Source organism: Lynx rufus, unplaced genomic scaffold, assembly GCF_022079265.1.
Source record: "Lynx rufus isolate CCGP_SWC_20201006 ecotype Redwood Valley unplaced genomic scaffold, mLynRuf1.p SCAF_3, whole genome shotgun sequence".
NCBI lineage: Eukaryota > Metazoa > Chordata > Mammalia > Carnivora > Felidae > Lynx > Lynx rufus.
In genome coordinates, this window is record NW_025814845.1 from 83,754,783 (window position 1) to 83,766,879 (window position 12,097).

Consider the following 12,097-nt stretch of genomic DNA (forward strand, 5'->3'; position numbering starts at 1 on the left):
CATTTGCAACAATGAAGATGGAGCTAGAGTGTATAATGCTGAGTGAAGTAAGTCAGAGAAAGATAAATATCATATGATGTCACTCATAATGTGGAATTTAAGAAACAAAACAGGTGAACATAGTGGAAGGGAAGGAAAAATAAGAAGCAAAAGAGAGAGGAAGGCAAACCATAGGAGACTCTTAACCATAGAGAAGAAACTGAGGGTTGCTGGAGGGGTATTGGGTGGGGGGATGGACTACCTGGGTGATGGGCATTAAGGAGGGCACTTGTTGGGATCAGCACTGGGTGTTATAGGTAAATAAATCACTAAATTCTACCCCTAAAATCATTACTATATTATATGTTAACTAACTTGGATTTAAATAAAATTAAAAATAAAAAAAAATAAAGTGCCAGAATTCTTAAGTTAATCACTTTATTACATTAAAGGTACATTATTATTTCAATATGCATTTTTAAATAGTCTTATATTGAAAGCCAATAGGTATATAACATACAGTAATTTAAAATCTAGAACATTTACTATAAATTAAGGATATCTGGTTGTGCAATGAGGTATACAATGTGCTTTGAAGTTGTAAAATACACTTATATAAGAAAGAGTTTGTTAGTGTGATTGTTACCATTTTTTTGGAAGACTAGTTCTATATATGTGACTCAAATATCAGACAATCCTTCTAGCATTTAGTGAGCTTTGTAGAGTCATTGGATTTTTAATAGTGATTTTAATTTTCAGCACTCCAGTTTTAATGAGGAAATATTTCCAGAAGTATTAACTTATTTCTTAGGACTAATATTTAGTCTTTTTACCTGGTGTTGGCTAGAACTAGTAGTATTATTTTCAAACAATATATATATACTTAGGTAGGACATATGTAAAGATTGAACAGGGAAGTTAATCTTCAATTATCTGAAAGTTTCATATTAGTTTAATGTTTGGATTGATACATTCTCTTTAACATAGACATAGTAATTTATTTTACTGACTGTTCTTCAGAGAATTTAATCAATGTTTGAAATTGAGCACAATTTCTGCAGATTGGGGGAGAAAGAGAAATGAAAGCAATGTTTCTCAACAGTTGCAAAGATTTCAGTGATTTGACTAAAATTTCTTAAGCTTTCATTTATTCATGTATTTGGGGGTTCCACTACTCATTTATTACCAGGAGGCTGGCTGAGAGTTTCTTATGGAGTTGTTTTCCCCCATGGTCATGATGAATTTGCACTGTTATAACCAATACTCTCTTGTTTAATCTCTGAAATCCAATCTATATTATCAAAGATTTATTCTCCAGAAGATAGCATATAATTAAAAATGCTCATCCAGAGCAGGGTTTATATTTTTGACCTAAGTTGTCATATTAAAATATAAAAATCATATGGGGCAGGGCACCTGGGTGGCTCAGTCGGTTGAGCGTCCGCCTTCCGCTCAGGTCATGATCTCGTGGTCTATGAGTTCCAGCCCCACGTTGGGCTCTATGCTGACAGCTCAGAGCCTGGAGCCTGCTTCAGATTTTGTGTCTCCCTCTCTCTGCCCCTCCCCCAATCATGCTCTGTCTCTCTCTGTCAAAAATAAATAAATGTTAAAAAATAATAAAAAAAATCATATGGGGCACCTGGGTAGGTCATTCGATTGAGCATCTGACTTTCGCTCCGGTCATGATCATGGTTTGTGGGTTTCAGCCCAACATCAGGCTCTGCGCTGATAGCTCAGAGCCTGGAGCCTGCTTGGATTCTGTATCCCTCTCTCTCTGCCCCTCCCCTGCTCGTGCTGTGTCTTTCTCTCTCTCAAAAATAAACATACATTAAAAAAAACCCAAAACATATGATTACTAGATAAAAAACTATATTCCAAGCCATATCAGACAATATTTTAATTTTGGATACAAATAATTAAGAGGAAAGCCAGCTCAATTTTGAAATTTTAAATTTTTAGACAAAATGAGTATTACTTCTGAGATACTGATGACCATACTAATAAATGCCTGTGAACGAAATCCAAGGACAAGTTGATTTATTATGAGAAGTTCATGGCATGAATGTCATTTTGTATTATTTTAGCCCAGAGCACAATCTCAGAGAAATATGGACTGGAGCTTTTAAATGTCTGACTTTCTTAAAATGTTCTAGAAGGGTCACTCTCTCAGTTTGAGTTGATATTCATACTTTGAAATTGAAGAGTAATGAAATAAAAATTAAATATTTATGCCTTACTTTCATCAGGTATATAAGGCCAAAGACAAAAATATTCTTTCTTGCTTTTCCTGTCCCTGGGACTCAAATCAAAAATAAAGAGGAACAGTTAGATTAACTTTTCATTTCTTTCTAGAAGATATCACATGTATGTGAGAAAAAGAGAACTATAATCAACAAATACTGGGCTTATTTTAATTTGTTTAGGAGTAAACAGGGAAAAAATGTGAAAAAAGAAAAAAAAAGATGCCTAAGCCATAAGAAGGAAATGAAAGATGAGAAACTAGGTGAGTAATACAAAGACAGACATTATTCTGAAATCCATATCAGTTATTTAATGTGATGAACCTGAAGTATAGCTATAAGAAAATAGTACCTGCAAAGAGTATCTTGCAATATGAGCAAGATGTTAGCAAGTGAGGGTTGAAATTACAAAGTAGAAAGAGAAACTATTAATTTAAGGTCACCATGTTGTTGAAATTCTTCTAGTTTTAGAGGCTTTTTTTAAATTTTAAATTTTAATTTTTTTTAGATGCTAAAGGCATGATTTAGTTGTTTGTGTACTTCATTTTTAAGGTAATTTTTTGAAAGGGAAATAAATCCATAATATTATAGGCTGAAATGACTAAATTAATGTGAACTTCACGCTTACTCTTTTGTTTCCAAATACTAGAGACCATGGTGAAATGTTAACTGAACATAAGTCTTATGTTCCACTATTTACCGATAACAGAGGAAAAACATATCAGTACTAAAATAGAATCAAATTTCTACATTAGATTTTAAAACCTGATTGATCTTTGTTAAGTGAGTGTTTGTAGGTAAGTGGTTTTTAAATTGTTGAGTGTTTTTTAAGGGAAGTGTCCATGTGGTAGGTAGTAGTTCTACATAAATAAGTGAATCGTAAATGGAATAAATAATAATTGGCATAATCAGTATGACTCTTATCTTTGGGAAAGCATTTCTGATTTGCATTAGGAATACATCGACTGAAGAGAGAAAGATGGAATAGATGACTGTAAGATTCTTTTTAACTCCACACATTTGTTTAAAATTTCACATATTGAGTCACATGATAGTAAAAACATCTTAATGAAAAAAATAATCCTAGTAAAATGTCAATATAATAATCTTTAGAAGCTTTTTGTTTCATGTGAATTGTTCAAAAGTAAGCTTTTTCATGCACCCAATAAGTTGTAGAAGAATATTAATGCAGCTCTCATCTCTTAATCAGACATACATGATGGCTGTGTACAGATGGGGATGAGGGAGGGGAGGGGCGGGTTGGAGGTAGGGGAGGGGCAGGAGGCGTGGGAGAGGGATAGGAAGATGGATATTAGGAAACTATAGCACACACTAAGAGAGATACTGGGGATAAAGGAAACTGCTGGATGATTAGAGGGCATCTGAGGCATTCTGTTCAATAAAGGACAAAGATAGTTACAGCTGCAGAAATATAATCACTGGGCTTAAAGTGAAATTTCATAAGTTGCAGGTGGAGTAATTGAGAATACTCTATAAAAGGTAAATAAAAGTCCTGTAAGAAAGTGACTATTCCAGACCGATTCTGTACATGGATAGTGCTTATAGAAGACAAAAAGAAATTAAAAGAAAGAGTTGATAAAAAGAAAGAAAACAAGACAAAAAAATAGGAGTAAAGCATTAAATCATATTATATTAAAATGTCGTAACTAGGTTTTTCCCCTATGATGAGCTGCTTACACAAATGCTGGGTAAAATTATATGAACAGTACCTTTCTTTTAGCCTTTAGCTGCTCATGGTACTTGTTGCAGGTGTCTCCTGGGATCTCTCCTCCCCAAAGAGTAATTCCAACAATGGTGTATGTGACACCCATGACGAGCAATGGAAAACAGTACACCAGTACAATGACAATAATATGGTAGCTGCAAGAAATAAAAGCAAACAAACGCAAGCTGAAGATCATATTGAGATGCAATATGTGGGGAACTTTGAATTCATTTTCTTTTAAATCATAATTGAAAATTCCAAAGATTATTTCCACATTTTCTCCAAGTCCTCATTTCACAAATTTATCAAAATATCATGCTCTTGTCTACTATATTTGTCCAAATGCTACCAGCTGATCCTTGCCAATCTTTGATTCATATACAAAAAGTATAGCTGCATTGCAGTGCATATTTAAACCGCCCATGCTCTCCTTGCTTAGAGGTTCTGGACGAATGCCATTTCTCTGCTTGGTAATTGTTGAGCTAACCTAATTTAATTTATCATCACAGACAAAAAGATGAGACAGAATAAACAAATCAACTGACAGGTATTTTCTCATATGCAAAATTATTCTATATACCCTTGCAACATCAGTAATATTTGAAATAAATTGTTTTTATCCAAAGAAGAAAATGTAACTAGATATTCTAAACCACACTGGATCCACAAGATATATGACTATAATTAAAAAAATCAGGTAAAGACATTTACATGCATTTCTAATGTCATGACACATTTGATAGCATTATTAATTTGGTAAATAACATTCGGGTGTGTTAGTCACATCAGTGTCAAGATACTATAAATTAGCAAACTAAATTCTACGTTTTTATAGATTTAAGTCGAAATGATAAGGATGTAGGGGCACCTGGCTGGCTCAGTCAGCCAAGCATCCGACTTTTGCTCAGGTCACGATCTCATGGTCAACACAGAGCCCACTTCGGATCCTCTGTCTCCCTCTCTCTCTGCCCCTCCCCCATCTCTCCCTGTCTCTCAAAAGTAATAAATAAATATTTAAAAAATTGAAAAGGATGCAGGTGGGGAGGAATAGAAGGGCAACTGATAATATAACCACACAATTAAAATTTGTATAAAGTTTTGTGTAGTTTCCGCTGTCTTAGGAAGGCTTTAAGGAAATTAAAGAATTTGGTATACTAGTCTTCTCAATACCTGTTTCTTTGTAAAGGGAATCTTAAACCTCCTTGCCTTCCCGTTTCCTGATAGCTTTTTAAGTATTGAGTTACAGTCAGTGGGAAGCGATTCAGTCAATAAATAACTTGATTTTATTATTATGATTACTTTTATTTTGTTATACAGCTAAGATTTATTAATATCAGATAGAATAACAGTATTCAGTTTAATAACTATTTCCTGCTTTTCCTTCAATTAAATACTTCCTAATATTTTTCTTTAAAAACCTGGACTCTGGGAAGTCAGAGAAAAACAAATACCATATGATTTCACTCATATGTAGAATTTAAGAAAAAAACAAATGAGCAAAGGGGGAAAGAGAGAGACAGAAATTTAAAAAACAGACTCTTAATAAAAAAAACCCAAACTGATGGCTATTGGAAGGGAGGTGGGTGAGAAGGGGTGGGTTAAAAAGGTGATGGGGATTAAGGAGTGCACTTCTCATGGTGAGCACCAGGTGATGTATGGAATTGTTGAATCATTATATTGTACACCTGAAACTAATATAACAATGTATCTTAACTAACTGGAATTATAATAAAAACTTAAAAACAAATCTGGACTTTGGGTAGAGAAGTTTGATAAAGTGACTGCTTTAAAAAATGACCCTTATATTAAACGTCCTATTTCAGCTCAGGTCATGATCTTGTGGTTTGCGAGTTGGAGCCCCATGTCCAGCTTTGTGCTGACAACTCAGAGCCTGGAGCTTGCTTTGGATTCTGTCTCCCTCTCTCTCTGCCCCTCCCCTGCTTGTGCTCTCTCTCTCAAAAATAAATAAACATTAAAAAAATTATAAAAGATTACCATTGTATTTGCATCATTGGTTATTTTTTAAAGAAAAAATAGGACACTGCATTAGATTTTATTGAATTAAAATTTAAATTATCGGAATAAAAACTGCAAACAGTTGCCCAATTACTTTTTTTCCTTTTGCTTTTCTTAAGATGTGTCCAAAATATGAAATACCAAATTCTATTGTGTAACATTCATAATTATTTTCCAACCTAGTGTTTATGTTTCTTTAATGCTAAAACAAAGGAGCACAACCAAGAACCTACCAGAACTGCCTATCCCTAACCAGGACTTTAAAAGGACAATCAGCACCTTTGGGCTTCAGTTCTTCCTTTCCCATTCTTTTCTCAATTAGTAACAACCCTGCTTTCCTTTGTGCATTGCTTTCATCTCCAGGGATTTTATCACTTCCTCCAGGAAACTCTCTAGAGTTACCCCATATAAAAGTCATCTCATTTTTCATGTTAGTAACCTTTGTAATTTATAAAACTTATTGACCATACCATATTGTAGTATTTTAAACTTTTTTTTTTTTTAAAGATTTTAAGTGATCTCTACACCCACTGTGGGGCTCAAACTCACAACTCCGAGGTCAAGAGTTACTCTACCAACTAAGCCAACCAGGCACCCATGTATTCTAGTACTTCAATGTGTCTCTTTTCCCAAATAATATATGGACCCTTGAGGGAAATGTTTATGTTTTATTTGCTTAATTGTTGCTCCCAACCTATAGTTCTTTAAGTGTTCAATAAATTGAATTGAAAACCACAATAAAGAATTAACTTACGTGAAATGTTGTTTAGGACCCTCTGGCCATTGCACGTAGCAAAGAGTACGGCCTGGCATGACTTTAATTTTGGAGTAAAGACACTGAGGGAAGGCAAGTAGAAATGCTAGAATCCAAATACTTCCAATGACGATCTTGGTTGCTGTGGCAGATAGTCTGGGTTTCAAGGGATCAATAATGGCCATATACCTATACAAAAACAAACAAAACCATTTTGTTGGTTCTCTTGCTAGCAGAATTAAAAATGGAGTTTCAAAGGAGTTATCTGTCTCTGGTAAGCAAGTTGATAAGGATTTTGCTTTGTAGAGGCAGCATGGAATGATAATCATGGCATAGTCTTAGGAATCAGGCATACTGAGGTTCAAATCCTATTCTGTCACTTATGCAAACTTTTTGAACCTCAGCTTTATTATTTTAAAAATAGAAACAAGAACATTCACCTCATAGGGGTGAAGTCAAGATCAACAGAAATAAGGTAAGTGAAAGGTATTGATTATTTGTGCTGTGCCTTGCACATTATCAGAATTCATAAATGTCTGTTGAATGGAACTGGAAAAGTGCATAGTAAGTGCTTAAAAATATGAGTTCTGTACCTCAAGACCTCCATTTTTCTTCTGTATGTTTAACTTTTTAGAAGAAAATTCTGGAGAACTAATATGGATAAACCTATCTGACAAAAATGAGGAATCCCTTATAAAGGATATCATCAACAACTCCATCTAAAAATATCGAGACAAGATCAGGATTCAGATAATAATAAATAAGTCAAGTTTGACTGAGGCTATGCCTTGCTGTTACCTCTAAAATTGAATTCATGGTTTACCATGAAAATCTTCATAGTGCCTGTGTAACTATGTATAACATAATAGTTATAGAAAAATATACTTGAGACTCTCAAAAACACACATATGATTTTTAGAGAGCAAAGTTTTGGGAAATTGGAAACTTTGAATATGGTAACAAAAATCAAGTTTTATTCACTTGTTAAAATATTAATAATATGTCTGGGAGAAACAATTGACAGTTTCAAATTGGATAATATGCCTAATTGCCAAATTCTGGCTAATAGAGTAGAAAATTAATTTGAAATTATACACAAAATTAATTATATTTTTACATTTCTATCAACAAAACATTGTTGAAATTGTTTTTGCTATTGACCATTATGTGTTTCTCAAATATATTTTGATTTCTGTAAATTTTTCAAAGGCAACAATATAATCAAAGAATGACTATTACTTAAGTCCAAAACATTTTAATTTTAAGAATAAATATTTCAAGATAAGAATAATTTTTTTTAATTTGCTTATTGCCCTCTGTTTTATGACTATTAGGCAGAATTGGATATAGATAGATATATTGGAACTTACCTATGTACTACTCATCATATTAACTTTAGTTGAAATTTACTTAAAGGAAATATCCTTAATTTATTATGTATGACAGCTAATAGGTAAAAATGAATGTTAGGTAAAAAAAATCATAAAAACAGTACCATAGTTTTGGAAATAAAGTGAACCACACAATGAAAATAAAATGCCTATGTTTGTTTGTTTGTTTTCCAATATATGAAAGTTATTGTCGTATTGGTTTCCATACAACACCCAGTGCTCATCCCAAAAGGTGCCCTCCTCAATACCCATCACCCACCCTCCCCTCCCTCCCACCCTCCATCAACCCTCAGTTTGTTCTCAGTTTTTAAGTCTCTTATGCTTTGAAAATGCCTATGTTTGAAATTGAAAATTGTTTTATAATTTATCTCTTATGCTTATGTTGGTGAATAATAGCAACATTTCCTGACTGCCAACCATAAGCAGGCAATTTATTATACACATTATATATATTTAACATCCAAAACAGTCTAATCAACCAGATAATATTATTATTTCTGTTTTACAGAAAAGAAACTGAAGCTTAAATACATTAAGAGATTGGTCAAAATGACCCAGATGGTAAGAGCTGGAATTCTAAAACAGTTCTGCCAGTCTCCAAAGTCCATATGGATACAGATGAAGACTTTGAATATGGCAGTTCATATAAGGAATTGTGGAAGAGAGAGAAAAATATTCAAGGTAGATGCTGTCCAAGGAATCCTATTTTGCCTCTGAATCTGAAAGCGTTTATGTGCAATATTAAAGACAAGAGTCAAGCATAGAAAGGGAATAATTATAGTTGGGTATTTCTGTTTCCACTGCTGTTGGTTATGATTCACCACAGCATTTCTCTCATTATATTGGCTGGTTGCTTAAGGAGTTTCTAGAGTCAAGCACAGCACTTATCAATAAATTTTGTTGTACTGAACTGAATATTCTTCAACTCTATCATGATATTTTGCTTTTTTGCTTGCCTGGAAGTTTATGAATGCAATTTGGATGTTTAGAGAGTTGATTTTTTTGAGAGTGAAAAGAGAATTTGACTGGCATGTGCAGTGTTAAAGTCCTGTATTACTATTACAGCACAGATAATTCAAAATAGTACAAGTCGCTTCTTGATTTTGATGTTGTTACTCTATATTACAGAAATTATTTCCAAACAGATAGAATATTGTTTTGTTGGGATTATATGAAGACAGTCAATTTATGTTCTCATTAACTAACACTTCAGTGAAGGCAGAAATTTAGGAACTTCAAGCTGACATTTTTGTCATTTCTGGTGTGATCTGTTATTCATTCAACCAAACATTTATTGAATGCCTACTGTGGTATATGAAACAATAGTAAGGAGAAATGACCTTCACAGAGCTCACAGTCTAGTGAAGTAGACAGATAATAACCAAGGAATGTAAAATAAACAAAATTACAAATATGATAAGTGTTAAAAGGCAAGGAATATATAGCCATGTGAATGCATTTACTGGGAAAAACATATTTAGGTTGTGACTCAGTCTTTCCTAAGACAAGTCCTTCTGGGTTGAAATTTGGAAAGGTAACTAGGCAAGGTGGCAGAAGAGTAAGGGTTTCCAGGAAGATTTCTGGAAGAACAAATGACATGTGAAAAACTCCTGCATAAATGGTGAGTTTTTATTGGTTGAATTGTGTCCCTCTAAAAAAGGTATGTTTAAGTCCTTAACCCCAATACCACAGAATGTGACTTTAGTTGTAAATGGGGTTTTTATAGAGGCAAGTGAGTTAAAATGAGGTCATTAGGGTGGGCCCTAACCCAATATGACTGATTTAAAAGAAATTTGGGAATAGAGAGAAACATATGGAGAATGCCACATGAAGATGGAGGTTTGACTGATGCATCTAAAAGCCAAGGAATGCCAAAGACTTCCAGCAAACCACAGAAAGCTATGAGGAGGCAAGGAAGGATTTTCTTACAGTTTTCTGAGGGAGCATGGCCCTTGCCAATCCCTTGATTTCAGACTTCTAGCTTCCAGAGCTGTTAAGACAGTAAAATCCTCTTGTTTCAAGTCACTCTGTGGCACTTTGGTACAAGAGGCCCAGGAAACCAAAGCGAAGGGTAAGGATGGGGAAAGCATTGTGCACTTGAATAAAGACTACTGTAATGGAAACAGAGTGTGAAGGAGGAAGTGGTCTGAGATAGAGTTGTAGAGCAGGTCGTAGATTTTTTGTCCTATGGAGAAAAATCAAGGTGATCAGTCAAAGGAAGAGAATAATCAGCCTTTAGTGAGGAAATTTTAGTATTAATTGAAGGAAGGAAAATAATGCAAGCAGTGGGAATAAGTAAACTGGCTATTGTTTTGTTTTGGGTGAGAGATGATTGCTGCTTGAAATAAGGTGTTACCAGGGAGATTGAATTATGGTAATGGTTTGAGGAAAATAAAGGAATGTTAAAACATTGTAGAAAGGGAGAGCCAGTTGGCCATAGAAGTAGGTACAGTTGCCAGGCACTGCTGACAAGATTAATTTGAAACTGGTAATTAGGAATTCATTGGGGCATCAATATTTCCTGTTCTGTGGCTCTCTCCAGCAAAAACAATTTGCTCAAAAGTAGGCATGAAAAAAATGGATCCTTAGGCTCATCCAAATAAATATCCTCTGGACCTTGAGAAGAAATAATCCAATCTGCGATATAATATCACTCAAATGATTGTTAGTACTTTATTTCTCCTTTAAAGAAATATATATCTTTGATATGATCACATTAGCTTTTCCCAGGTTTTTGTCTGAGCTTCTCACTACCATTCTTACCTTTACTAAACAGATTCTCAAGTACATTAGTGCCCTTAGTATGATCATTTGATATGTAATAGCTAAGATTGGATTCTTCACTCTTTCAATTAGCATATCACTCAAACAAGTTTAAAATTATGTTTTATAGAGTCTGTAATTCTCAGAAGCATCCACTGAAAGCTCCTATTTTAAATGCCATCTTTTATCAATTTTCCTTTCCATTCTAAGACAAGACCACATTCTTTTACCACTTACTTTTCTGATATAATTGAAGGGTCTTTTCTGGTTCTTTGATGTCTAAACAGAATATTTCGACATACCATTACTTACTTTCAATAAGCAAGCCTTTTCCATGTGCAATTGTTCTTGATATCTGGTATGATTCTTCCTTTTGTTAGCATTTTTAGTAAGCTCTGTTTCTGGATTTTATATGCCTCTACACATTTTAAAATTTTGGTATGAAAGGCAGTGTACAGCCTTCAGATATGCACTTGATTAACAATGCAAAGAATATTTGCCTCAAATGATGTGGATTTTGCTGTTTTCCAATTTGCTTCTGGTCACGGTAGACAATGTTTTAGGCTGTAAAGCCCATATATATAATGTTGTCTGCCTATTGTCTGTACAAAATAAAGATTCATTGTAACAGCTGTTCATGACCCATACTGTTTCAACTTCTGGCCTTTGGTGCTAAGGCATTTTCTGCTTTGAAAAATCACTAGAGAGAAATATAATCTTTTTTGAAATGGCATTTTGCAGACAAATTTTATTTATGCTTTTTCATAAGTATTTTAAATAAGAGTGAGCCAGTTAATTATTTTGTCATAACTATTGTCTTAGTGAATTTTGAAGGGAACAAGTATTTATTAAAATAAGCTTGTATATACATACATTCAAATATATGTACACATATAATAGGAACTTCAAAATACTATCAAGCAAGAAACAAATAACTTGCTTATTTACCCAGATTTTTTGATTTTTATAAGTAAAAGTTACAGACTGGCACTTGAGGAAAATTAGATTTAAAAAATAAAGTTTCAAGGGTGCCTGGGTCAGTTGGTTAAGTGTCAAACGCCTGATTTTGGCTTAGGTCATGATTTCAGGTTTCCTGAGATTAAGCCCTGCCTTGGGCTCCATGCTGACAGTGCAGAGCCTACTTGGGATTCTCTCTCTCCCTCTCTCTCTGCTCCTCCCCCGCTTGAATGCATGCATGTGTGCTCACTCACTCCCTCTCTCTCAAAAT

General features: G+C 34.0%; 1 protein-coding gene across 1 annotated transcript in view; it reads right to left on the bottom strand.

The window, feature by feature from the left end:
- The window catches only part of TACR3 (tachykinin receptor 3), an 85,454-nt gene that overhangs the window by 39,566 nt on the left and 33,791 nt on the right, over positions 1 to 12,097 (bottom strand). Inside the window, exons 2-3 of the mRNA XM_047092150.1 lie at positions 6,716 to 6,904; positions 3,950 to 4,100 (exon numbers count right to left, since the gene is read on the bottom strand). Coding sequence (XP_046948106.1) covers positions 3,950 to 4,100; positions 6,716 to 6,904 — 340 coding nt within the window. The remainder of the gene's footprint in view (positions 1 to 3,949; positions 4,101 to 6,715; positions 6,905 to 12,097) is intronic.